This window comes from Phyllostomus hastatus, unplaced genomic scaffold (assembly GCF_019186645.2).
Source record: "Phyllostomus hastatus isolate PE091 unplaced genomic scaffold, TTU_PhHast_1.1 phas_scaffold_216, whole genome shotgun sequence".
Taxonomy (NCBI): domain Eukaryota; kingdom Metazoa; phylum Chordata; class Mammalia; order Chiroptera; family Phyllostomidae; genus Phyllostomus; species Phyllostomus hastatus.
Genome location: NW_025334018.1, coordinates 7,878,995 through 7,900,789, shown reverse-complemented (window position 1 = coordinate 7,900,789; position 21,795 = coordinate 7,878,995). Strand labels below are relative to the sequence as shown.

Below are 21,795 nucleotides of genomic sequence, written 5' to 3'. Positions count from 1 at the left end.
CCATACTTATCAAAACAGCAGGTAATGGCATGAAAACAGATATATAGATCAATGGAACAGAATAGAGAGTCCACAGATAAACACACACCTTTATGGTCAATTAATAGGTGACAAAGGAGGCAAGAACATATAGTGGGATAAAAACAGTCTATTCAATAAATGGTGTTGGGGAAATTGAACAGTTATGAACAAAAATGAAATTATATCACCTTCTTACACCATACACAAGAATAAACTCAAAATGAATTAAGTCTCAAACTATAAAAATCCTAGAAGAAAACATAGGCATTAAAATCTCAGACATTTCTCATAGCAATATTTTTTCAGATATATCTCCTTAGGCAAGGGAAACAAAAGATAAAATAAACAAATGGCACTATATAAAACTAAAAAGGTTTTGCACAGCAAAGGACACCATCAACAAAATGAAAAGACAACCCCCTGAATGAGAGAATGTATTCACCAATGACACATCCGATAAGGAGTTAATATCCAAAATTTATAAAGAACATAAAAAACAAACAAACAAATAATCTTCCATGGCTGGTGTGGCTCAGTGGCTTGAGTGCTGGCCTGCAGACCAAAAGGTCACTGGTTCGATTCCCCGTTAGGGCGCATGCCTGGGCTGCAGGCCAGGTCCCCAGTTGGAGGTGTTCGAGAGGCAACCAATTGATTCTTCTCTCCCTCTTTCTCCTCCCTTTCCCCTCTCTAAAAATAAATAAAATCTTACCAAAAACAAACAAACAAACAATGCAATTAAAAAATGGGAAAAATTGGGCAAAGGACCTGAATAGACACTTCTCCAAAGAGGACAGGTAGTCAACATATGAAAAGATGCTCAGTGTCACTAAGCATCAGAGAAATGCAAATTAAAACCACAATGAGATATCACCTCATACCTGTCAGAATGAGTATCATTAATAAATCAAATGTTGGCTAAGATATGGAGAAAAGGAAACCCTCATGCAATGCTGATGAGAATGTTGATTGGTGCAAAAAATTAAATATGGAACTGCCTTATGGCCCAGCAATTCCACTTCCGGAAATATATCCAAAGAAACCCAAAACACTAATTCAAACAAATATATGCACCTCTATGTTTATTTATTTTTTTAATTAAAATTTTTATTTATTTATTTTTAGAGAGAGGGGAAGGGGAGGGAGAAAGAGAGGGAGAGCAACATAGATGTGAGAGAGAAACATCAATCGAAAGCACCCCAACTGGGCAACCTGAACCCAGTCATGTGCCCTGACTGGGGACTGAACTGGTGACCTTTCACTTCCCAGGACGATGCCCAACCAACTGAGCCACACTGGTCAGGGATGCACCCCAATGTTTATTGTAGTATTATTTACAACAACCAAGATCAGGAAGCAGCCCACGTGCCCATCAGTAGATGAGCAGATAAAAAAGCTGTGGTACATGCATACAGTTGAATAATACTAGTAGAAAAAAGAAGCTAAAATCTTAGCTTTTGTGACAGAATAGATGGACCTGCAGAGTATTATGCTAAGTGAAATAAGCCAGTGAGAGAAACACAAATACCATGTCACTTCATTTATATCTGAACTCTAAGTAAACTAACAAACAAAGTAGAAATGTACTTATAAATAGAGAGAACAGAATGACAGAGTCAGAGGGGAGGGGAGTTGTGGGGCTGGGTGGAAAAAAGTGAAGAGATTAAACAAAACTCATAGACACAGAAAACAGTATGGTGATTACCAGAGGCAAAGGTGGGGGGGGAGTAGAAGAGGGGAAGGGGAGTTGATAAATGGTGACAGGAGGACAACTGACTTTTGGTGAACACAATACAATATACAGATGATGTACTATAGAATTGTACCCCTGAAAGCTATATAATTTTTAAGTATATTTTATTGATTATGTATTTCAGTTGTCCCATTTTTTTCTCCCCTTTAACCACCTCCACCCAGTACACCCATTCCCTCCAGGTTTCCCCCACTTAGTTCATGCCCACGGGTTGTACATATAAGTTCTTAGGCTTTTCCATTCCCTATACTATCCTTAACCTCCCCTTTCTGTTTTGAACCTACCCATTATGCTTCTTATTCCTTGTACCTTTTCCCCAATTCTTCCCCCTCTCCCCTTCCCACTGATAACCCTTCATGTGATCTCCATTTCTGTGATCTCCATTTCTGTTCCTGTTCTAGTTGTTTGCTTAGTTCATTTTTATGTTTCAGTTGTTCATAGTTGTGAGTTTGTTGTCATTTTACTGTTCATATTGTTTACCTTCTTCTTTTTCTTAGATAAGTCCTTTTAGCATTTCATATAATAAAATGAACTCCTTTAGCTTTACCTTGTCTGGGAAGCACTTTATCTGCCTTTCCATTCTAAATGATAGCTTTGCTGGAGAGTGTCATCTTGGATGTAGGTCCTTGCCTTTCATGACTTTGAATACTTCTTGCCAGCCCTCTGTTGCCTGTAGAGTTTCTTTTGAGAAATCCACTGATAGTCTAATGGAACTCCTTTGTAACCCTCATCTTTTCCCTTGCTGCTTTTAAGATTCTCTCTTTATGTGTCTTTACACAGCTTATTATATTCATTAATGTAAACTTTACTTATCTTCAAGCCATAATTTCCCCCAAATGAACATAACTCTCACTTTATACTTAAAAATCCATGAGAAGATGGAATTCATTGTATGAAATTTAACCATGAAACAAGTTAATTTTATCGATATTTCTGTATGATAACTAAAAGGTCACAAGGGAGAGAAAAATACTGAATTTTTGCCTGGTCATGGAACACCAACTGCAGGGTCCTCTGTTTATCTCTCCAAAGAAAGAAGACTCACGACTCATGTGTACACCACTGAAGGGGTATAATGTTTATGGAGGACAACATGGCAATAAATGTAGCAAAAACTCTAAAAGGGCACACCCTAAATTGAAACCAAAAGGGAGTTTCACTACATGCCTATTAGAATGGCTACTCTTTTTTTCTCTCTTTCTTTCTTTCCTTCTTTCTTTCTTCCCTTTTTCCTTTTTTCATACGACTGCTATGAAAAACAGTTTGGCAGATTTTTACAAAGATAAACACTCACCATGCAACCCATCTACTAGGTATTTATTTACTCAAGATCAACAAAAACGTAAGTCCACTCAAAAACCTGTAATTGAGATCGGGCTGGCGTAGCTCAGTGGATTGAGCGCAGGCTGCGAACCAAAACATCACAGGTTCGATTCCCAGTCAGGGCACATGCCTGGGTTGCAGGCCATGGCCCCCAGCAACCACACATTGATGTTTCTCTCTCTCTCTCTCTCTCTCTCTCTCTCTCTCTCTCTCCCCCCTCCCTCCCTTCACTCTCTAAAAATAAATAAAATCTTAAAAAAACCCTATAATTGAAGGTTTATGGTGGTTTTATTCATGGCTGTCAGAAACTAGAAACAACCCACATGCTCTTCAATTAGTAAGTGGACAAATAAACTGTGGTACATCTACATAATGAAAAAACTCTGTGACACAATGAAACCAATTTTGATATGCAACAACATGAACCAATGCGAAGTGGAAAAAACCAGACTCTAAAGGCCACATATTGTATGTACAATATAATACATAAAATGTTCTGGAAAAGACAAAACTATAGGGTCAGAAAACAGCTCAGTCATGACCTGAGGATGAGTGTGGGAAGAGAAGCTGACCAGGGAGAGGCATGAGGGAATTATGGTGGGGAGCGGGGGGGTGGAGTCGATGAGCCATTCCCCATTCAGATTATGATGCTGGTTACATGGCTGTATGCATTTATCAAAACTCATAGAAATGTACACTAAAAAGGGTGAATTTTACAGTATGTAAATTATACCTACATAAACTTGATTTTTAAAACAAGGAATGAATTTCAACTTTTTTTCAATAAAAAGGTTTTTATAAGTATATACCCTCTTGCAATTCTACTTCTAAGAAACAATTGGACAAGTGTGCAAATGTATATGAACAAGAATATTCTAACTGGAGTATTGTTTGTCATAAGTAAACACTGGGTCAGGGGGGACCACTAAATATCCAAAGGCAGAGGCTTGGTTAAATACATGAGGTTACTTCTGTATAACACTATGCAGTTTAAATTGATGGCAGGGATTTATATTTTTGACATAAAAGAATGTTCACAAAGTAGTATTAGAAAAATGATTATAGGCCAATTATGTATATAGCGTGGTCCTATTTTTGTAAAAAACACATTTATACACACAAAATATATGCATTTAGATGTAGCTTTATAGAAAAAACTTTGTAAGATATCAGAATGTTAACAGTGGTTATCTCTATATGTGAAAATTTTGAGGGATATTATTTTTTAAAATCTTCTATTGGCCCTAAACTAATCAGGTATTACTTCTATAAGTTAAAAATTGTCAGTAAGAGGAAAAGTGACAAGCCATTGCCAAGATCTGGAGTTATTAACAGTTCTGGAGCCAACTCCAAGAACTATTTCCTTTATTATTATTATTATTATTATTATTATCATTATCATTATCATCATTATTATATATTTTTAGACAGAAGGGAAAGGAAGGAGAAATAGAGGGAAACATTAATGTGTGGGTTGCCTGTCATGTGCCCCCTACTGGGGACCTTGCCTGTAACCCAGGCATGTGCCCTAACTGGGCATCGAACCAACGACCCTTTGGATGGCAGGCGGCACTCAATTCATTGAGTCACACCAGCCAGGGCTCCTTTTTATTGTTTTTTGAAAGGCACAAAAAGATCAATTCTTTCCAAAATGCATGGATTTATAACCAACCTATGATAGTGCTACTTAAATAAAACGTATGTGATACGTGAAACAACAAGCAAGTTCTAGTTAGAACAGTGGGGAGAATGCAGGGTCTATGGGCTCATTAATAATTGCATTTCGCTTTTGCAGATGTTGCCTTAGAAATGACTTGAAGTTTAAAAGAAAGGTTTATTAGTTTTTGTATTTGGATTTCCCCCTCAGAGCAACACCTCCTCAACTATTACAGGGAATTAACTGAGCCAGAAATGCCCTCTATTTTCTTTAGAAGTTGTTTTTTAAGTATTTTAACATGTTTTGGGTGAGGGATTGGTCAGAGACTGATTCTCCGTTCTTTTAATATTTCTATGTGACCTCAGCCAAGTCACTTTACCTTTCAAGACTCATATCCTTTTGAAAAATGTATAGATAGTTTGAGAGCAAAATGTCAATGAAAGAAGGTTTCAAAGACATCCAAATCACTTGTCACAGTCTAATCCAAGAACAGACTTACTATTTGGGAGAGGATTTAAACCAGTAAAAAGCTACCCACCATCACAAGATTTTGGTGTATGCTCTAATTCCTATCCCTGTAGTGATTCAGACATAAAGTTTTTTCAAAAACAAAGAAAAATTTTCTTTAAAACTTTAAACCATCGATGGTTAATGGTAGAAGTGTTGATGTCTTTTGCTTCAGTTGGTAAACAACGATCGTGTGAGTCAGATGAATGGTAGAGGATAAGAAGAAAAGGGAGGAGGCAGGTAGGAGGGGGTGGCCAGCAGGGCAGATGGAACAAGTACTTACAATAATTCCAGGGCACCGAGATATCCTTTTTCCTTCCTCCTTGCAAAGGAAGCAGTTTATTAACTCTATTAGGGAGAATCCTGTTTTGATGTCAAATCTGTTTGGTGTCACTCTCAAAGACAGTGAAGCATGAGTCTGCCTTCCTTTGGAGTGGCACTTTTTATGTTCTCACACATAGTTATAGAGCCTGGTGATGCTCTCATCCCATGGAAAGACTGTCAACATTAGGTAAAGAAAATCTCACTGCTAATTGTCCACCTGACTTGGTTCGGTAAACGCTTTGCTCTGCCGCTGTCTAGAACTTCTCCCCATTGTATTCCAGTAACTGGAGAAGGTGTCTGCATCCGCTAAGAGACTGTGAAGTTCCTGAGGGCCCGGAGGATGGCTTATCCATTTTTCATTTCTGGGTCTGGCATGGCACCTGGCACCTAGAAGTACTCCATGTATGTTTGTAACTAAGGAAGACATTGTTGCTAACCTTACAAAAGTGATTGCAATGAACAATTCCAGATGGCTGGAATCCCTACAGAGAATGAATGGCAAAGCCCTGACTGCCTCTGCTTCTCCAGGTGGTGGAAGGCTTTTTTTCTCGTGTGGTCCCGCAGACCAGTAGCCTCAGCTTCACCTCACAGCCTGTTAAAAATACAAATCTCTGGACATAGCCCAGAAATCAGAGACTGTGGAAGGGAAAGCCCCAGAAATCAGTATTTTAATAAGCTTTCCAGATGACTCATCCACGGTGACGTTTGAGAAGCGCTGGTGCAGGAGAAAGTGCAGTGGCACCTGTGTCCTTTCTCTGGTTCAGCTTAGCAACTCTGTCACAAACCATGGGAAAATCCCCTAAATCCCTCAAAACTCAATCTTTACAAGGTAAACAAGGAAGTTGGAATGATGCCCGATGACCCTTCTGGTTTAAAATTCGGTGAGATACCAAAGGTAGAAAGAAAGTAAATACGTGTCCCAATGACTAGATTCATTCATCCAATCAACAAATATTTATGTACCAGGCAGTGTTCCGGGCACAGAATCAATGCATGACACATAACTACTCCTTTTTAAAAAGTTAAAATTACAACACTTCAGACCACAAATTCTTACCTTTCCTCTGTCTACCAGACTCTCATACTGCACCGGTCCTGCAGTGGGGACTGACCGCCCCCTCCCCCAGGGGCCTTACTTTAACTTTAATTCTTGGAAGCTTTTGTGTTCATTTAAGGGGCTTCAGTACCATTGTGCTAGAAGACAAGTGTGTAATAATGAATGTGGTTATCTATCAAGTTAGACTGGCTCTGGGTCTGTATTACTTCATGGAACAAAGTTGCTTGCACTTTCAGGAAGTCCAATTCCATCTAATTCTGTCTCCTCATTGGTTCCCTCTTCTCAGCAATTAGTTTTCACCTGTACTGCTTGAGTACGCCCCTGTACTGACCATTCTTCTTTCCTTTTGGTCTGTTCCCCTTCTTCATGGAATGTATGCGTTCCCCATACAAACTCAAAGAAGCTAGTGGTTTCCTGTACGGTGTTTTAGGTTACCTGGGATATTTAGTGAGTTTAAATATCCTTTTTAAAAGGACCTTTGATTTTGGCTTGTTCACATTGCACTACCTTTGAAAGGACAGGAGATGGCGCCAGAAGTCAGTGGATTCCTTTGGTTTCTGTAAGGTTTTGGCCAAACCCCAAGTGAAACACGGGCTGGAGAGGGAATAAGAATTAAAACAAAGGTGCCAGAGTTTTGAGTACCAACTAAAGGGAGAGTCGGAGGGCAAGGGGGGAGACTTTCTTTCTTTCTTTTCTTTCTTTCTTTCTTTTTTCTTTCTTTTCTTTCTTTTCTTTTTTTTTAACATATAATGGTCCTCTTGACACCAGAAATATGCAGAGTAGAGCCAACAGTCAAAATAAAGGCAAGTCTCTAGAGGACGGTGCTTTGTCTCCCTTCTCTCCTAGGAACCCGGGCCTTTGTCCTTTTGGGAAGCACGAGGGCCTAGAGGGGCTGTGCGCCCGGAAGTGGCAGAGTGCTGAGTTGGGGCTAAGACCCCTTTGCAGAACAATTTTCAACTGTGTAGACAAAAGTCCCAAAGCCCACCAGCGGTGAAACACTTACCAGAAGGAATCACATACAAAACATTTTACATTACAATTTTAACGTTGGAAAGTCCACAGACAACCAGGAGGTGGCGCCTGGCAAGACACACCACCTGCCATGAGAGGTTGAATCACAGCCCCAGGCTCTCTCTGGGAACTCTGAGGTCATTCTCTTCAGGCTCCTGCTTTTGTACCATGCACAAGATGTCTCTGCTTTCTTTCTTTTCTTTTCTGTTTTTTTTTTTTTCCTGTTGCTCTGTGATAACTATCCTCATCCAGGAAAGTCTAATTTACACTTTACCATTTATTCTTCTTAGATGAGATGGGTAGAGATTTTGGAGGAACCTCAAAACAAAACTTTCCTCTAAGGGCTCTGGTCGCTGTGGCTCAGTTGGTTGAGTGTCGCCCAGTAAACTGAAAGGCTCCCAGTCGGGGCGCATGCCTAGGTTGCAGTTCTGTCCCTGGTCAGGTTTGTACTAGAAGCAACCAATCGATAGTTCTCTCCCTCTCTCTTCTCTGCCTTCCCCTCTCTCCAAAGTCAATAGGTGTGTCCTCAGGTAAGGACAAAAAATAAATAAAAATAAATTTAAAAAAACTTTCCTGTAAGGGAAAACTAATTCAAAGGATGATGAGAGTTAAAAAGGACATGGCATCTGCAAAGTGGCTTTGCTTTGCAGATCAGTCACAGGAAGGCATGGCGGGCTCCTGACTCCTCGGCGCTGATGATCCTGCGCATGCATTTGGCTATTATCCCTCTCCCTTATTTAGCTTCTGCTCCCTTTGCTTTGGCTGTTTTTTGCTACCTAGCAGGGACAAGGAGGGCAGAGGGAGCTCAAACAGGGAGTATCCTCCTGGCTGGAGACTGGTGAAGGGTAGGGAGGACAGAGATCTCAATGTCTGGTTTGGAATTATCTGTGGGTTTCACATTCTCTAATGAGGGACTTAGGATGTACATTCCAATCGGGATTTCCAGTCCCGTGGGGAGCAAGCAGCAGCCCACATTCCAGACAAAGCCCAGCTCCCTGGTGGCAGGTTTCACTCAGTCCCACACGTCCCGCTCAGCTCTTTGTTGGGCCGGAGGGAAGACCCTAGGCCCCTTTTCCAATTGGGTCACATGATCAGTCTCTCTCTCTCTCTCTCTCTCTCTCTCTCTACTCCCTCCCCTCTCCTTCTGTGGAGCCCGCCTTTTTTTTGTTGTTGTTGTTGTTGTTGATGGTAGTGATTGTTCTCAGGTTTCCCCATCTCTCCTCCTGTCCTGCCCTCCCTGTCAGGGGTTAGTGTCCTTTGCAGTGACAAAAGCCGCCCTAGATCTGGACTCCCTGGGGAGGGAGGTGGTTGGGTCTGGCAGTTGGAGCCGCTGTCTCTCCATGGTGCTGCTGCAGCCCCTCCCCCGCTGGACACACAAATGGGCTTTATACAACAAACAAAACCATCCCCCCACCAAGGCCACACAGGCACGTGGACCCAGGCCTCACCGTGGGAAGGGGGTGGTGACAGGCGCTCCAGACAAGTTCTCTTGGCCTCGCTTCTCCTTTATTTTCCACAACCCAGGTTTTAGTCTTTGACTTGCTACCCTGACTCTCCCAACTCCTCCTTATTACCATCTCCTAACTCTGGACTCTTCCTATTCCAGCGCAGCTCGAATTCTGCAGGACACTGGGAACAGGTTCTCCCAAGACCTGCCCCACACCACCCGGGGACTTGTTCCTCGGAGGAGGCAGCCGGGGAATGAGAACCCAGTATCCCCCTGCGCAGGCTGGATTGGACCCCAAAGCCCTCCTTCCCTGCTCCCTGCGCCCCCCCCCCCCGACTCCAGGGGACACCCGTCTGAACAGTGTCTGTGTGGAACGCAGAGGAAGGAAGAGCTTACCCTAGCTGGGCTCCTGAGCCTGGGCCAGGGCTCCCGTGAAACCCGCTGCGAGCTGGGGCTCAGAGCAGGGCCATCCTGCATACCTAATTGGCTATTTAAGGAGCTGTTGGCCTGCAACCCAGGCAGCCCCCCCTCCCCACGTACACCCGTCCAGAGCCACCTTAAAAGCAGGAGGCAATTGTGAAGTCACTGGCCAGCAAGTAGAGTGAAGACTACAAGGGGAGATAAAAGAAAGCAGCAAGATTTGTCCTGGGGACCCCGAAATCTGCAGCACCCTACTGAAAACCCACTGCCTAGAAGCGCACGGAGACAAGAAGACAGCAAAAGAAAAAGAGATAAATACACTGAACTTCAGGATTCTCTCTTTCTGGCCCAGCCCTCTAGTCTCCAAAATCCCAGTACCTTGTTCTCCTTCCGAGGATACCATGACGCTCCTCATACTCCTGCTAGAGGTGATTTGGATCAAGGCTGCATTCGGGGGTAGGTTCATCTGAATGTCTGTGTGTCTGTCTGTGCTGATATCCACATGATGTTATGCAAGCTTAAGGTGGGGGGCGGAGGGTAAAAGGAAGCCTAGGGGATAGAAAAGCAGAGGGGTGCTGAGGAGACCACTTTTCTTCTCTTCCTTTTGCTTTTCCAGCCCTGGTGTTAGTGAGGATGAGGGAAAGCTTGAGGAGGGGGGTAGTGGGGGGTGCCAGGATGCATACACACACTCCAGAATCCCTGTGCAAGCTACAGACTCTCTCCAGAGCTCTTTCCCCCACAGCCCTAGTCCCAGGCAGCCCTCCTGACCCTCTTTATTTACTGACTCCTCCAATTAGGGAGCCAAAGAGCCCTGGAGCGAGACAATAAGGACTGGTGGCAGGGAGACGCATACCCGCTGCCGCTGGCCTGACTCAGACCCTGATCCCCATCAGGGCCAAGGTTCCCTCTGAGTCTATGGAATGACTAATTGCCCAGTTTTTCCCTGCAAGCAGTAGCAATAATAGTCAACATTGTTGGACCCTTTACAGTTTACAAGGGACTTTCGGGAGCTCCCAGGAGATGAGGAGGGACTCTTGGGAGAACAGGCTGAGGTGCTTCCAGAGCGGTCCCAGGACCCCATCCCGTATTTTTGTGTTTCCTATGCCTTGAGCAGTATCCAGCACACAGTAGGTGTGTAATTAAGATTTGTGGGAAGAACAGGGTGAAGGGGGTTATCGAGAGAGCAGGAATGGAACGCAGAGAGGATGACGGGGGAGCCAAATGGAGAGCTGCAAACTGCATCCAAGGAAAAGGAAAAAAGCAGGGTGAGAGTCCCCAGGAACAGATGTAGAAGTAGAGTGCCGAGGCTTTGGTGGGCTGGGGGCAGCAAAGTGGTCCCTGCACGGAACCAAGGATTCGAGTTGTTGAGATGTCCCACTGCCCTGGTGAGCGAGAGGCTGCCCCCAGCCCTCCCCTGGGCCGCTTTCCCCCGTTGTCTGAACCGAGGGATGGGCTAGTGCAGCGACTTCCAAACGGTGTGCCGCAAAATATGTTAAAAACACGCAAGCCTGACTATTTAGTCAGGGGCACGGACCTCTTTTCCCTTAGATTGTCAAGTAAATAAAGACAATAGCCAACATAACAATAGCTGTCGGTGTGAATGAATCAAAAATATACCTATTTTTTGTCAGATCGGCAAAAATTATATTTTTGGGGTGCAGAAGTTCAGTAATTAGTCTAGTGTGCCATGAGATGAAAAAGGTTGAATATCGCTGGGCTAGTGGAAGAGCCCGAGGGTGAGATCGACGATATCTTGGAAGTCTGAGGAATTTAAGGGAATAGGAGAGGGAGACAGGAAGGAATTCAGGATTTTCCTCCAAAGTTTCTAGCAGTTTGAGGAAACCTTCTGGAAGCAGTCTGGCCCTGGGTGAGGGCTGAGCCAGCAGACCCCCTGCCCCTCAGCCCCAGACGGGACTGCTCCAGAGGCTGGCATGTGACCCAGCTGGCAGCTCTCTCTTCCACACACAATGCTCCACTTTCATCCTGCCCCGGCCAGGCTGCCTGCTCGTGCCCACCCACCACCCTCAACGCAGAGCGGACCCCGGCCTGACTCCCGCCTTCCCTAGCCATCTGGGAATCTAGGCAGCAGAGGTTCATGGGGATGGGGAAATTTTTCCTTAGAGTTACCGTGGCCACGGGGAGGAAGTTAAATGCTCATTTCCAGCTCAGAGCCTTGATTCCTGCAATGCTTCAAAGTAGAGGAATAATCGCCCTCCTGCCCTCATTAGCACGGCCCCCCACTCTGAAACTCTTTCCCCTTCCTTGTCCATCCGTTTCCTCCAAGCCCCTGCGCACACCCTCACCTCACCCAGCCTTCCAAGCGCTGGATTGCCTTGGCACAGGCCAGGGGAAAGTGAGGACTGGGCGGACGGCACCCTCGGATCCGGGTTAATTTTAGTCTCCAGGCTTTATCTCTTTTCATTTCTCCTCCCCCTTTGCGCAGGAAGTACAAGCACAGCCAGGCTGGTGATTTTTAAATAGACCCCCGACCTTTCTACCGAGGTGTCCAGTTTCAGGGCTCCCTTTGGGAAGTGGTGGAGCGGAGGGAGGAGAAAGAGCAGAGCGCAGCGTGCGCGGGAGGTGGAGCGGTACAGATTGCCCAAGGGAGGGCCCTGCCCCAGGCTGCGCTGGCTCTAACTCAAATTACTCTGCTCTGCAGGTCAGCACTGGACTTATGAGGGTGAGAGCTGAACCCAGCGCCTACCTACACCCTTTTCACACTGGGACCTCTTCACCTGGCAGGAAGATTTATGTTGTATGGTTTCCTTTAGCTTCTTGCCCTAGCTCCTTCCCTTCTCCACCTTCCCATGCCCTAGACTTTACATATGTAACTCCTAGTCCCCATTCTAACCATCAAATCCCACACGTCCTGACTCAGCAGAAAAGCCAGTTGTGTCCTCAGTTTTCGGGATGAAGGAGTTGGAGTGGAGAGGACATTGGGTAGGGAAAATGAACCATGATTTATTTAGCTGCCATTTCACCGCCTAGCTCTCTTTCTGTTCTAATCAATTCTGCCCCCTACCTGCACCTGGAATTGGGACAGAACTTGAGATCGGCGGTGAGGAAGAGGCTGGCAGGATCGTATGTGATCCTGATGGAGGTGGGACTCAATTCCTTTGAACTTCTGACAAATAACTTGACTGAATTCCAGAGTCAATACAAGGTCTCGGGTGAGAGCAAAAAGCAAAGGAGGGAAAGTCAGCAGATCTGAATACAAGGCCAGTTAGTAGGGGGCCCCACTGGGACCTACCTCTCTAGGATCATTGTATTTGCCCAAATTTCCTGCTCTGCTCTAACTCCCCCTTGGCTGGGTATGCAGGCATTCTAAATAGCCCCTCTTCCTCTCATTCAGCTTTCTTGTCCTCAAACTACAAGTAAGTTAACGTCAGTATCCCCCATTATCAGGAAAGCTGGGGAATCATCACAGCCTCGGGGTAGCTGGAGGGGACTGAAGCATCAGGTCCAGCAGGGACTCCTACCTCACCCAGCCGTACACAACTGGGGTCTCAAGTGGGGTAGAAGGAAAATTCATTTCTACTCCTCCACACAGATGTTAAACTTGGTGGGGGATTGCTGAAGGGTGGCTGGGGCTGGGGAGCAGGACAAATGTCTGTGGTAACCCCCACCAGGCCCACATGGTCAACACCATTGGCCAGCCTCTTACCCTGAGTGTGGACGCAATGCCCAGTCCCCGGTCAATATCCAGACAGACAGTGTGACTTTTGACCCGGAGTTGCTCCCTCTGCAGCCCCATGGATATGACCAGCCTGGCACCAGGCCTTTGGAGCTGCGCAACAATGGCCACACAGGTAAAATGCCCAGGCTGCACGGAGGTGAGAGCTTCAGTTGCAACCTTACAGGTCAGGAGGAAAAAGTATTCTCTGACCTTCTGAATTCTGACAAGGCTCCCTCTGTAAATCTGGAGGTGTGAGGAGGGGGATGAGGCTCCTGCAGCCAAGAGCGGAAACTCAACATCTATGACCAAGCTCTATGGGTGGATTAGCGTGAACATTACTGACTTGATCTTCACTGAGAAAAACGTGCTAGGAAAGCAGCGGCCTGTGGGAAGAACTGGAAAAGGCTAGCCAAGTCTCCCAAGAATCGGTGGCATCCTAGGGGTGGGGATGTGTCCGTTTTCCTCCACCAACCCTAGCTTGCTCTTTTCCTCACAGTGCAACTCTCTCTGCCCCCTACCCTGCATCTGGAGGGACTTCCCCAAAAATATGTAGCTGCCCAGCTCCACCTGCACTGGGGTCAGAAAGGATCCCCGAAGGGGTCTGAGCACCAGATCAACAGTGAAGCCAGCGCTGCAGAGGTACCGGGGAGCAAAACTCAGTCTAGGACATAGTGACAGGCATGGTTGGTGCTAGGGAAAAGGACCTGGAAACTGGGAAGTCATACTTGGAGGATAACTCCGACCCTTGTGGGACAGACTTAGGGCATGCTGGCAGCGGCGGGGCGGTGGTGGTGGTGGCAGCTAGGATCAAAGCCTTTGGTGGGGAAGTGGAGAAACATTAAATGATTCAATGACCTTTCCCCTCAGCTCCACATCGTGCACTATGATTCTGATACCTACAACAGCTTGAGTGAGGCTGCTCAGATGCCTCAGGGCCTGGCCGTCTTGGGCGTCCTCATTGAGGTCAGTGCTCCCCACTTCCTCCTGGGCCTCTCTTCACTCCCTCTGCTTCCCTCGTCCCATTGTGCTCGTGTCTGTTGTTGCTCTCCCTCCCAAGGCGACTCAGCAACCACTGGCCATTTATTCTCTACGTGAATGTTACTCCGAACGTGGACTCATACCAAACTTCCTCCCCTTCCTTCCCTTCCAGGTGGGTGAGACGAAGAATCCAGCTTATGAACACATTCTGAGTCACTTGCATGAAATAAGGTATAAAGGTGAGCCCTAAAAATCTTGGGACACCCTGGCTGGCATAGTTCAGTGGATTGAGCACAGGCTGCGAACCAAAGTGTCGCAGGTTCGATTCCCAGTCAGGGCACATACCTGGGTTGCAGGCCACGGCCCCCAGCCCCCCAGCAACTGCACGTTGATGTTTCTCTCTCTCTTTCTCCCTCCCTTCCCTCTCTAAAAAAATAAAATAAATAAAGTCTTTTTTAAAAAAAAATCTTGGGACAAAGTCAGAACAGACATCAGGGAAACTTCCAAAAAAAAAAAAAAAAGTACTAAGAGGCCTGGGATGAGGGAGTAAGTTAGGGGTCAGAAGTTTCACCTCTGGGAGCCCTGTCTAGGTAAGCTGGGGTGCAACAGAGAGGTGATCCTGGTCTATTCTCCCCCAGATCAGAACACCTCAGTGCCTCCCTTCAACATGAGAGAGCTGCTCCCCCCAGTGCTGGCACACTTCTTCCGTTACAACGGCTCGCTCACCACGCCCCCCTGCTACCAGAGTGTGCTCTGGACAGTCTTCAGCCGAAGGGCCCAGATTTCAAGGGAACAGGTGAGCGGTGGAGAAGTGAGGCAGCAGAGACGTAGCTGTAACCCCAGATCCTTTCCCACCCCTAAGCGACACTTCTCCTCTAACCCCTCTTCCAGCTGGAAAAGCTTCAGGAGACACTGTTCTCTACAGAGGAGCCCTCTAAGCTCCTGGTGCAGAACTACCGAGCCCCCCAGCCTCTCAATCAGCGAACGATCTTTGCTTCTTTCATCCAAGGTAACTATTCAAGGCTCGGAAAAGGAGATGGGAAACTGGGGGTCTCAAGAGCAGGCACTACGGAGCCACTGGGGAGGAAAAGAAGGCTAAGAGGGTAAGAGTTTCCAGGACTCACTTAGACTGGGAACCAGACCCCAATCCTGAGTAGCCAGGTGACTTCCCCCAGGTACAGAGGCACAGTGTGCTGCTCCCAGCTGGGATGGGGGTCTGAAGTGCCACTGACCCAAGTTTTCTTCCCTTACAGCAGAATCCTCATACACCACAGGTAAGACAACCCTACCCAAGTTTGTGGGGCCGGCAGGGGAGCGCCTCAATGAGCAAGGGAAGGGCTCAGTGTCTAGGCTAGTTAGTCCTAGGCTGACTGCCACGTTCCCTCTCTCCCAGGTGAAATGCTGAGCCTAGGAGTGGGAATCTTGGTCGGCTGTCTCTGCCTTCTGCTGGCTGTTTATCTCATCGCCAGGAAGATTCGGTGAGGCCGTTTCCCATTCTTCTAGTCCCTTCTTTTCTCCTGAAAAGCGTTCTCCTATTCCACTTCTTGGCTGTCCCGCCTAGGCCACCACAGTCATATCCATGAACCATTCCCCCTTCCAGGAAGAAGGTGTCAGGGGACCAGAAGAGCGTGGCCTTCACCTCAGCACCAGTCACCGAGGCATAGACTCCCTCTCGGACATCATGGATGCCTTCCCATCACACCTGTCAGGGAGCTTCCAGGACGGGGTGCAGAGACTGGCCACGATTACTGTAGAAGTAGCAGGCAGACACCCCTCCTTCCTCCAGTCACGGATGGGTTCTCATTCAAGGAAGTACAGCCGAGCCTTCAGTCTCTCAAAACACATGGGAGATCAGGAGACGCCCCTCCATTGATAACACAGACTGTGCTTAATTGTAGGGGAAGTTGAGGATGTGGCCCAAAGTCCCCCACCCCTTCTCTTTTCTGCCCCTTTGCCTAGATATGGGCAAGATATCCCCTTATGAAAAAGGGTTGCTTTTGGAGGGGAAGGGGGTATTTTTGCTCAATATATTTGGAAATTAAAGTTTCTGACTCATATCTGGCTTTACCTTTGGGGATTTTGAGAGTGGGAGAGTTCCTTAATCCCTCAGGTGGCAGAGGTGGGCAAAGCATAGGGAAGAAGCAGCATGAGTGAGTAGCTTCTTTTACCCCAATCTTGGAAGGGGGGACCCTGAAAAATGCTTAACCCCGAGTTCCTAACATGTTACAGCACCAGCCCAGGTTTCTGCCCTTGCACCAAACCTCGGCTAGGAAGGGATCGGAGGTGCCAAATTAGGAAGAAGTTTGGACAAGAGACATGAGGACAGAAATCTCAACTAACATGTTACACCCTTCCTTAAAAGGCACATTCCCCTACAATTATAAAGTCCTTTTTATTAGTCAAAATCACAATCACCTTGAATAAAAGGATGGGACATGCCATCCTCAGCAGAAAATGATACAGTTTATAGAAAACCTCCCCGCCTCACCCCCCCACCACACACACTCCCAATTAAAAACTAGAAAAAAATCTGCCCTCCTTCCCTGCGATGTCATGGTAGGCTGACTCCTCCAGTGGCACTGCAGCTCTAGAGGGGGCCAGCTCACCGCAGCACCCTCCACTTCACCTTGGGGAGAGGAGGGATGCTGGTGGTCAAGGAGGTTAAAACATTAGTTCCAGTTATACCAGTTCCCAAACATGCACTTCCTTTCTCTCAAGGCCCAGGACAATGGGGACAGGGGGGTAGACAGAAGCCCAAGCATAAGGAGCAATTTGAGGAGGGGAAAATATAGTCCAAGGAGGTCAGAAGTCCAACATACCTCCTCCCTTCTCTTCTCAAAGAAAAGAGGGGAGAGAAAAGAAAAGAAAAGAAAAGAAAAGAAAAGAAAAAAGGCAGTTTTGGGTCTTTATCACCAAAAATGGTTCCCCTCAGACCTGAGAAAAGACCAAGATGTCCAGTCTGGGGAAGGGGTACTTAGAAACTCAGAGCTCATCTCCCTTTGAGCCTCCATTAATTTCATCTTCATGGCAATGGCTAAGCTAGGCCCCTTTTCTTGGCAACCTGCACTGTCCAGAACTGGAGATGGAGAAATACAGAGCGAGGAGATCAGGGAGCACCCCAGGCACAGGGGTCCCCCCCAGGTTCCCTCAATCCTCGGGTGGGATGCGCAGGGCAGAATACACCATCACCTGACTGTCCTCCTGCCGTCGGCCTGCAGAGGGGAAGGGAGGTGAGTCTTGGGCAGGGTGAAAGCAGAGCACTGACACATGGAAAGTCCTGGATAACAAAGGGGTCCCCAGAGGGTGGGGATAAGTGCAGATTCAAACCCACCAGTCACAGACTGGCTGAACCCAGGCTGCTCCTGGTAAAGCCTAAAGGTCACCGGTGGACAAAACAAAACCCTGAAGGTGGTGGGACAGACCGACGAGGAGACAGAGAATGGTGAACAATGGACCCTGGCTGGGGCTGGGCTCAGTCATGGGCAGTGGGCAGACAGGTGGGATCTGTCAGGTGATCAGTCCAAGTAGTCAGTCCTTACACGAGAGGCTGCGCTGGATACTTCGGAGCGACCCTCCGGCTGTAATGAAGGCCCAGAGCCCCATGGAAATAGTGACTGCATAGATGGGCAGCAGGCTGGCCTCGTACCATGGGTTGAGGAATGTCTGGGGATGGGAGTAACAGTAGAAAAGAAGTTAGATTCTCCTTCTGCCTAATCCCCATGTCCTCTGTGCCTTTGACCCACACCTCCCCCAGCTTTCTCGCTCAAATTCCCTAGTCCTTCCCTTCAGAGCACCAAATCTTGAGGTTAAAGTGGCTCCCGATTTTCAGCTTCCTCAGAGGTGTCTGCCACTCTTGCTTACCTCAGGCCATCTGCATTACAGTTTGACCAATCCATTCAAACTCCTTCTTAAAGCATCCCCACAGAAGGTTACACAATTGGCTGAGGTGAGAGACCTCTAAAGACTCACCTTTCTGCCTTCTCCCACAGTAAGTCTTAAAACGTTAAGAAGTAAAGATATATTTCCCCTCCATCCAACTCACCATTAAATTCTTTTCTGACTCAGGCCCCTGTCCCCAACTCACCAGTCCTGATGTCAGTAGGTGACTCCCAACCACCAGGCCCAAAGTCCAGTACCGTCTCCTCTCACACGCATCAAAGAACACAACTCCCCAGAAGGTATGGAGCAGGATGATGGCTGCTGTCAGAAAAGCTGCAGGAAGGAAGATGGGGAGGAGATACATCCTTCACCTTCTCCCAGCCTCCTAAGATATTGAGCCACAGAAATCTCCCAGGGCAGGCCAATAAATAAGATCAGGGCCAGGGACGAGTAGGGCATGAAGGCAAAATAGAAAGGGGATCTTACCTGAGGTCAGGAAGTAATAGGGTGAATCTCCATGGATCCCAACCACACCTGGCCCAAGTGCATCGGCCAAAATGTTGATAACAGAGAAGACACCACTGATGATACCGAAGGAAAGACCAGAAACTGGGGGGAGGGAGGGTCTCGTCAATGTCAGAGATCGCTATAGCCTGATTACCAGTGATTCCTCCCCATTCCCAGCCACAATTCCCCCACACCTACTCTCCCTCCAGACCACCTCTCCTTGGAAGTCAGATATGAAGGAAACGAATAGCCACTTAGAATATGTGGATGTTTCCAGACTTCCCTGGGAGAGGCGGGTGTCAACACCCTCCTCCAGTCCCTCTCCCTTGGCTCACCATAGGCCATCTGGCGGATGGAGATGGGTGATCTTCCGTCCTCACTCAGCGATGCTAACCCCTCATCTGCCTTCCTGGGGTGAGGTGGGGTGAGGTGGGGTAGGGGAAACATGAGGGAAAGCAGGAATACTCCTTTCCCTTTAACATCCTCCCTTAGTGCCTCCTTTTCCAAACCACCACCCAGGGGCTGCCCCACTTCTCATAGCGCAATTCTCTCCCCTCCAGAACATCCATCTTCTTACTTAAGCAGCTTGTAGTAGGCAAAGCGGAACACCTCCTGTAGAAGGACGGAGACCGCAGCACCAAAAATCAGGAGGCCATACTGGAGCCGGGCATCTGATGGGTCGGTTACATGGACCAAGATGAACCAGACCACAGAGGCCAAGAGCAGAGAGACCAGCCAGAAAAATGCCCTGCGGAAAAACAGGGGCAATTAGACAGGCAAAGGTAGAGGCAGCCCGAGAAATCAAGGAAAGGAATCAACCAAGGCTGAAACATGAAAAGTGGAAGTTAAACTTCCGGATGGTCAGGGAGACAAGGAGCAGATAAGATAGATGTTTCCACCAAGGGAATCTATAGGGTTCCGGACGCAGGGGTACGGCAGAAATTGACTAAAGAGCCTGTAGAGCAATGACAGTCAGAGTGTTTGAACATAGTAGGGCGAGGTATCCATTCCTGGATCCTCCCTTGGGGCCGCCCGAAGTCATCACAGCCCCCTCCCGAGTCTTGGCCTTGGGCCTCCTCTGACGTCGCCGGAAGAAGTATAGAAGGAATCTGTGCGATCCCTGGAAGGCGGAAACCAACCTCGGAATATGGGAAATCACCCAAAGCCCTGACTGACTCAACCCTTTCCAATCTTCACCTCCGACTTGTCTCTCCAACTCAGGCTCCCAGAATCGCCCCAGTTCCTCCAAACCCTTCCGGATTTCTCTCTTCGGCTCCCTCCTAAGTCTCCCCGACCCCTACTCACCCTGCGACCAGGATGATGACACGAAGCGGGTCCCCGGCCACAGTGATCAAGAAAAGCGCAAAGGCCGGGCCGAAAGCGACAAAAGTGCATCCGAAAAACACTGCGGCCCCCATTGCTTGGCAGCTGGGGGCGGGGCGGAGACCTGGCCAAGAGAGGCGGATAGGAGGAGCACGCCAGCTAGAGAGTCCGCGTGGGGTGGCGACGCGACCCCGTAAGGGGCGCGGTGCAATGTCACCCCCGAACCCCGGGGAAGGGGAAGGGGGGAGCACCAAAACCCCAAATACAAGTCCGCGCGACTTCCTCTACGGAAGCCGAGGAGGGCACAAATCCCCGCCGCAGCCCGGTGGCCACCTCCCATCTAATTCCCCCACCTTCACCCGCACGGCCAATGGAGAATCGGAGGGGCGGGGCTTCAGAGACGGGACGGGGATGCGTGGCCCTCTGGGAGTTGTAGTCCTCCTATCCTTTTATTCCTCAACTTCGGTGCTGGGCGTGGCTCTAGCGGGCCCAACTGAATTGTCCAGCAGTGGCCCGGGCTCCGCAAGGGTTCCTGAGTTCAGTTAGGCCTTGGCTGTGCCTTCCTTTCGTTATTTTGTGGAGAAGTGTGAAGAGCAGGACCAATAAAATGGCATACGTCTGACTAAGATAACGTAAGGTGTATAAAACAAAGTGGAGTCACTTTTGTCAACTAAAATGGCTGTTAGTCAGCCATGACACTTTGATTCAAGAGGAAAATCACCTAAGTCAGAGTGAAGACATCTGGCAAGGAGACATAGTTGCCCACGTGGTCAGAGCAGACAACTCTGGCAAGGAAACACTCCTAAGGTATCTGCACACGTGGTCAGAGTGGCTGTGTCTGCAGAATGGGACCACCCATAGATAGGCTCCTGGGGCAATTTCACACTTGCCAGCACGGGTATCAAGCAGAACAGCCATGTACTGCCCATAGGCTCCTGGGCAAATTTCCCATTTGGCATCAGGAGTGCCAAGACATTTATCAAAAAAACCCAGAAGGATGGAGTACATACCACTTTCAAGATATAACTGAAGCAAGTTCCAGGCCACTGCTGAGACAGCCGAGCTCCACACACCAGAGGGCTGCTCCATGCTACACTGATCTCCCTTGGCATCTGCCCTGCTGGACTGAGGACTTCACCTGCCCTGCTGCCCACCTGGCTCCAGAGATTCTTCCTTGCCAGATGCTGATGACTCCCTTGCCCAAGGTGCTGTCTCCCGGACCTGCAGGATGAGACTGAGATTTGGGTCCATTATTCCCCATTGATTGATCTGTGTGTGTATGTTATATTTCTCTTACATTATTAGAGTGTGAGTAGGGTATTAATATATGTTGATGTTCTACTTTGAGTGAACCTGCATTCAATACAAGCTGAGTGAACAGCATAGTTAACTGTGTGACTCTTGTCTGTTCCTTGGTACCAGGCTGCTCAGCAGGCAGCCAGCCGAGCAGTTGCCCAGCTAACTTATAGGAAAAACTATATCACAAACACATGCTCCTGACGAGAAGGGTGGTAACAATCCTATTGAAGCAGGAGACAGCATAGGGAAAAACTCTAAACTGCAATACTGTCACTGGCCAGCGTTTAGCACCCTGGTTGCCAGGAAACACCTTTTACCAATTAGGTAGAATAAATAGTAAACTGAGGCAGGAAGGAGGAAGGAGACATGTCTCACACGCTAACTCAGCAGTCCTGAGCCTGGTCTAATAATCTTGCCAGGTGTTCCAACATCACAAGAAACACTATGTTAGCAAGAAAGAAGGAAAGTCCTTGAAATTCTTTGTAGCATTTCTACTATCTGGGAAAGAAAGCCTTGAAACTGTGCTTTCATCCCAAGGCCTGAATGTGGGAGAGGGTCCTTGGTGCCCACAGAAAGAGCCCATAAAACAGCTTTGGTTAATTGCCTACCTCTGGTC

General features: G+C 47.6%; 3 protein-coding genes across 5 annotated transcripts in view; 1 reads left to right on the top strand and 2 right to left on the bottom strand.

Moving 5' to 3' along the window:
- Nucleotides 1–10,028, bottom strand: part of ANP32E (acidic nuclear phosphoprotein 32 family member E) — a 42,510-nt gene extending 32,482 nt beyond the window's left edge. The window contains exon 1 of the mRNA XM_045861655.1: nucleotides 9,896–10,028. The gene's annotated coding sequence lies outside the window, so the exon portion shown is untranslated. The remainder of the gene's footprint in view (nucleotides 1–9,895) is intronic.
- On the top strand, nucleotides 9,842–16,379 carry CA14 (carbonic anhydrase 14). Of its 3 annotated transcripts, none has more exons than XM_045861650.1 (11): nucleotides 9,842–9,973; nucleotides 12,177–12,197; nucleotides 13,147–13,326; nucleotides 13,690–13,832; nucleotides 14,061–14,156; nucleotides 14,344–14,410; nucleotides 14,810–14,967; nucleotides 15,063–15,180; nucleotides 15,428–15,445; nucleotides 15,565–15,649; nucleotides 15,772–16,379. In XM_045861650.1, the coding sequence occupies exons 1-11, from the start codon at nucleotides 9,919–9,921 to the stop codon at nucleotides 15,833–15,835; spliced, it is 1,005 nt and encodes a 334-aa protein (XP_045717606.1). In that variant the 5' UTR covers nucleotides 9,842–9,918; the 3' UTR covers nucleotides 15,836–16,379. The 3 variants fall into 3 exon arrangements, with proteins under 3 accessions (XP_045717606.1, XP_045717605.1, XP_045717607.1); XM_045861649.1 differs by having other exon boundaries at nucleotides 15,425–15,445; XM_045861651.1 differs by lacking the exon at nucleotides 13,147–13,326 and having other exon boundaries at nucleotides 15,425–15,445.
- A 165-nt stretch (nucleotides 16,380–16,544) lies between these two features.
- APH1A (aph-1 homolog A, gamma-secretase subunit) lies at nucleotides 16,545–20,209 on the bottom strand. Its single transcript, XM_045861653.1, has 7 exons — nucleotides 19,863–20,209; nucleotides 19,135–19,305; nucleotides 18,893–18,966; nucleotides 18,537–18,659; nucleotides 18,256–18,383; nucleotides 17,711–17,834; nucleotides 16,545–17,383 (listed from the first exon to the last, which is right to left on the bottom strand). The coding sequence occupies exons 1-7, from the start codon at nucleotides 19,973–19,975 to the stop codon at nucleotides 17,319–17,321; spliced, it is 798 nt and encodes a 265-aa protein (XP_045717609.1). The 5' UTR covers nucleotides 19,976–20,209; the 3' UTR covers nucleotides 16,545–17,318.
- Nucleotides 20,210–21,795: the final 1,586 nt, after the last annotated feature.

Coding starts and splice junctions, on each gene's coding strand:
- CA14 (XM_045861649.1), top strand. CDS start 9,919: ATGACGCTCCTCATACTCCTGCTAGAGGTGATTTGGATCAAGGCTGCA. Junction 14,157..14,343: donor TCTTGGGCGTCCTCATTGAG/GTCAGTGCTCCC, acceptor CTTCCCTTCCAG/GTGGGTGAGACGAAGAATCC. Junction 14,411..14,809: donor GCATGAAATAAGGTATAAAG/GTGAGCCCTAAA, acceptor ATTCTCCCCCAG/ATCAGAACACCTCAGTGCCT.
- APH1A (XM_045861653.1), bottom strand. CDS start 19,975: ATGGGGGCCGCAGTGTTTTTCGGATGCACTTTTGTCGCTTTCGGCCCG. Junction 18,967..19,134: donor GCCTACTACAAGCTGCTTAA/GTAAGAAGATGG, acceptor ACCTCACCCCAG/GAAGGCAGATGAGGGGTTAG. Junction 17,384..17,710: donor TATCCAGCGCAGCCTCTCGT/GTAAGGACTGAC, acceptor TCCCCTCTGCAG/GCCGACGGCAGGAGGACAGT.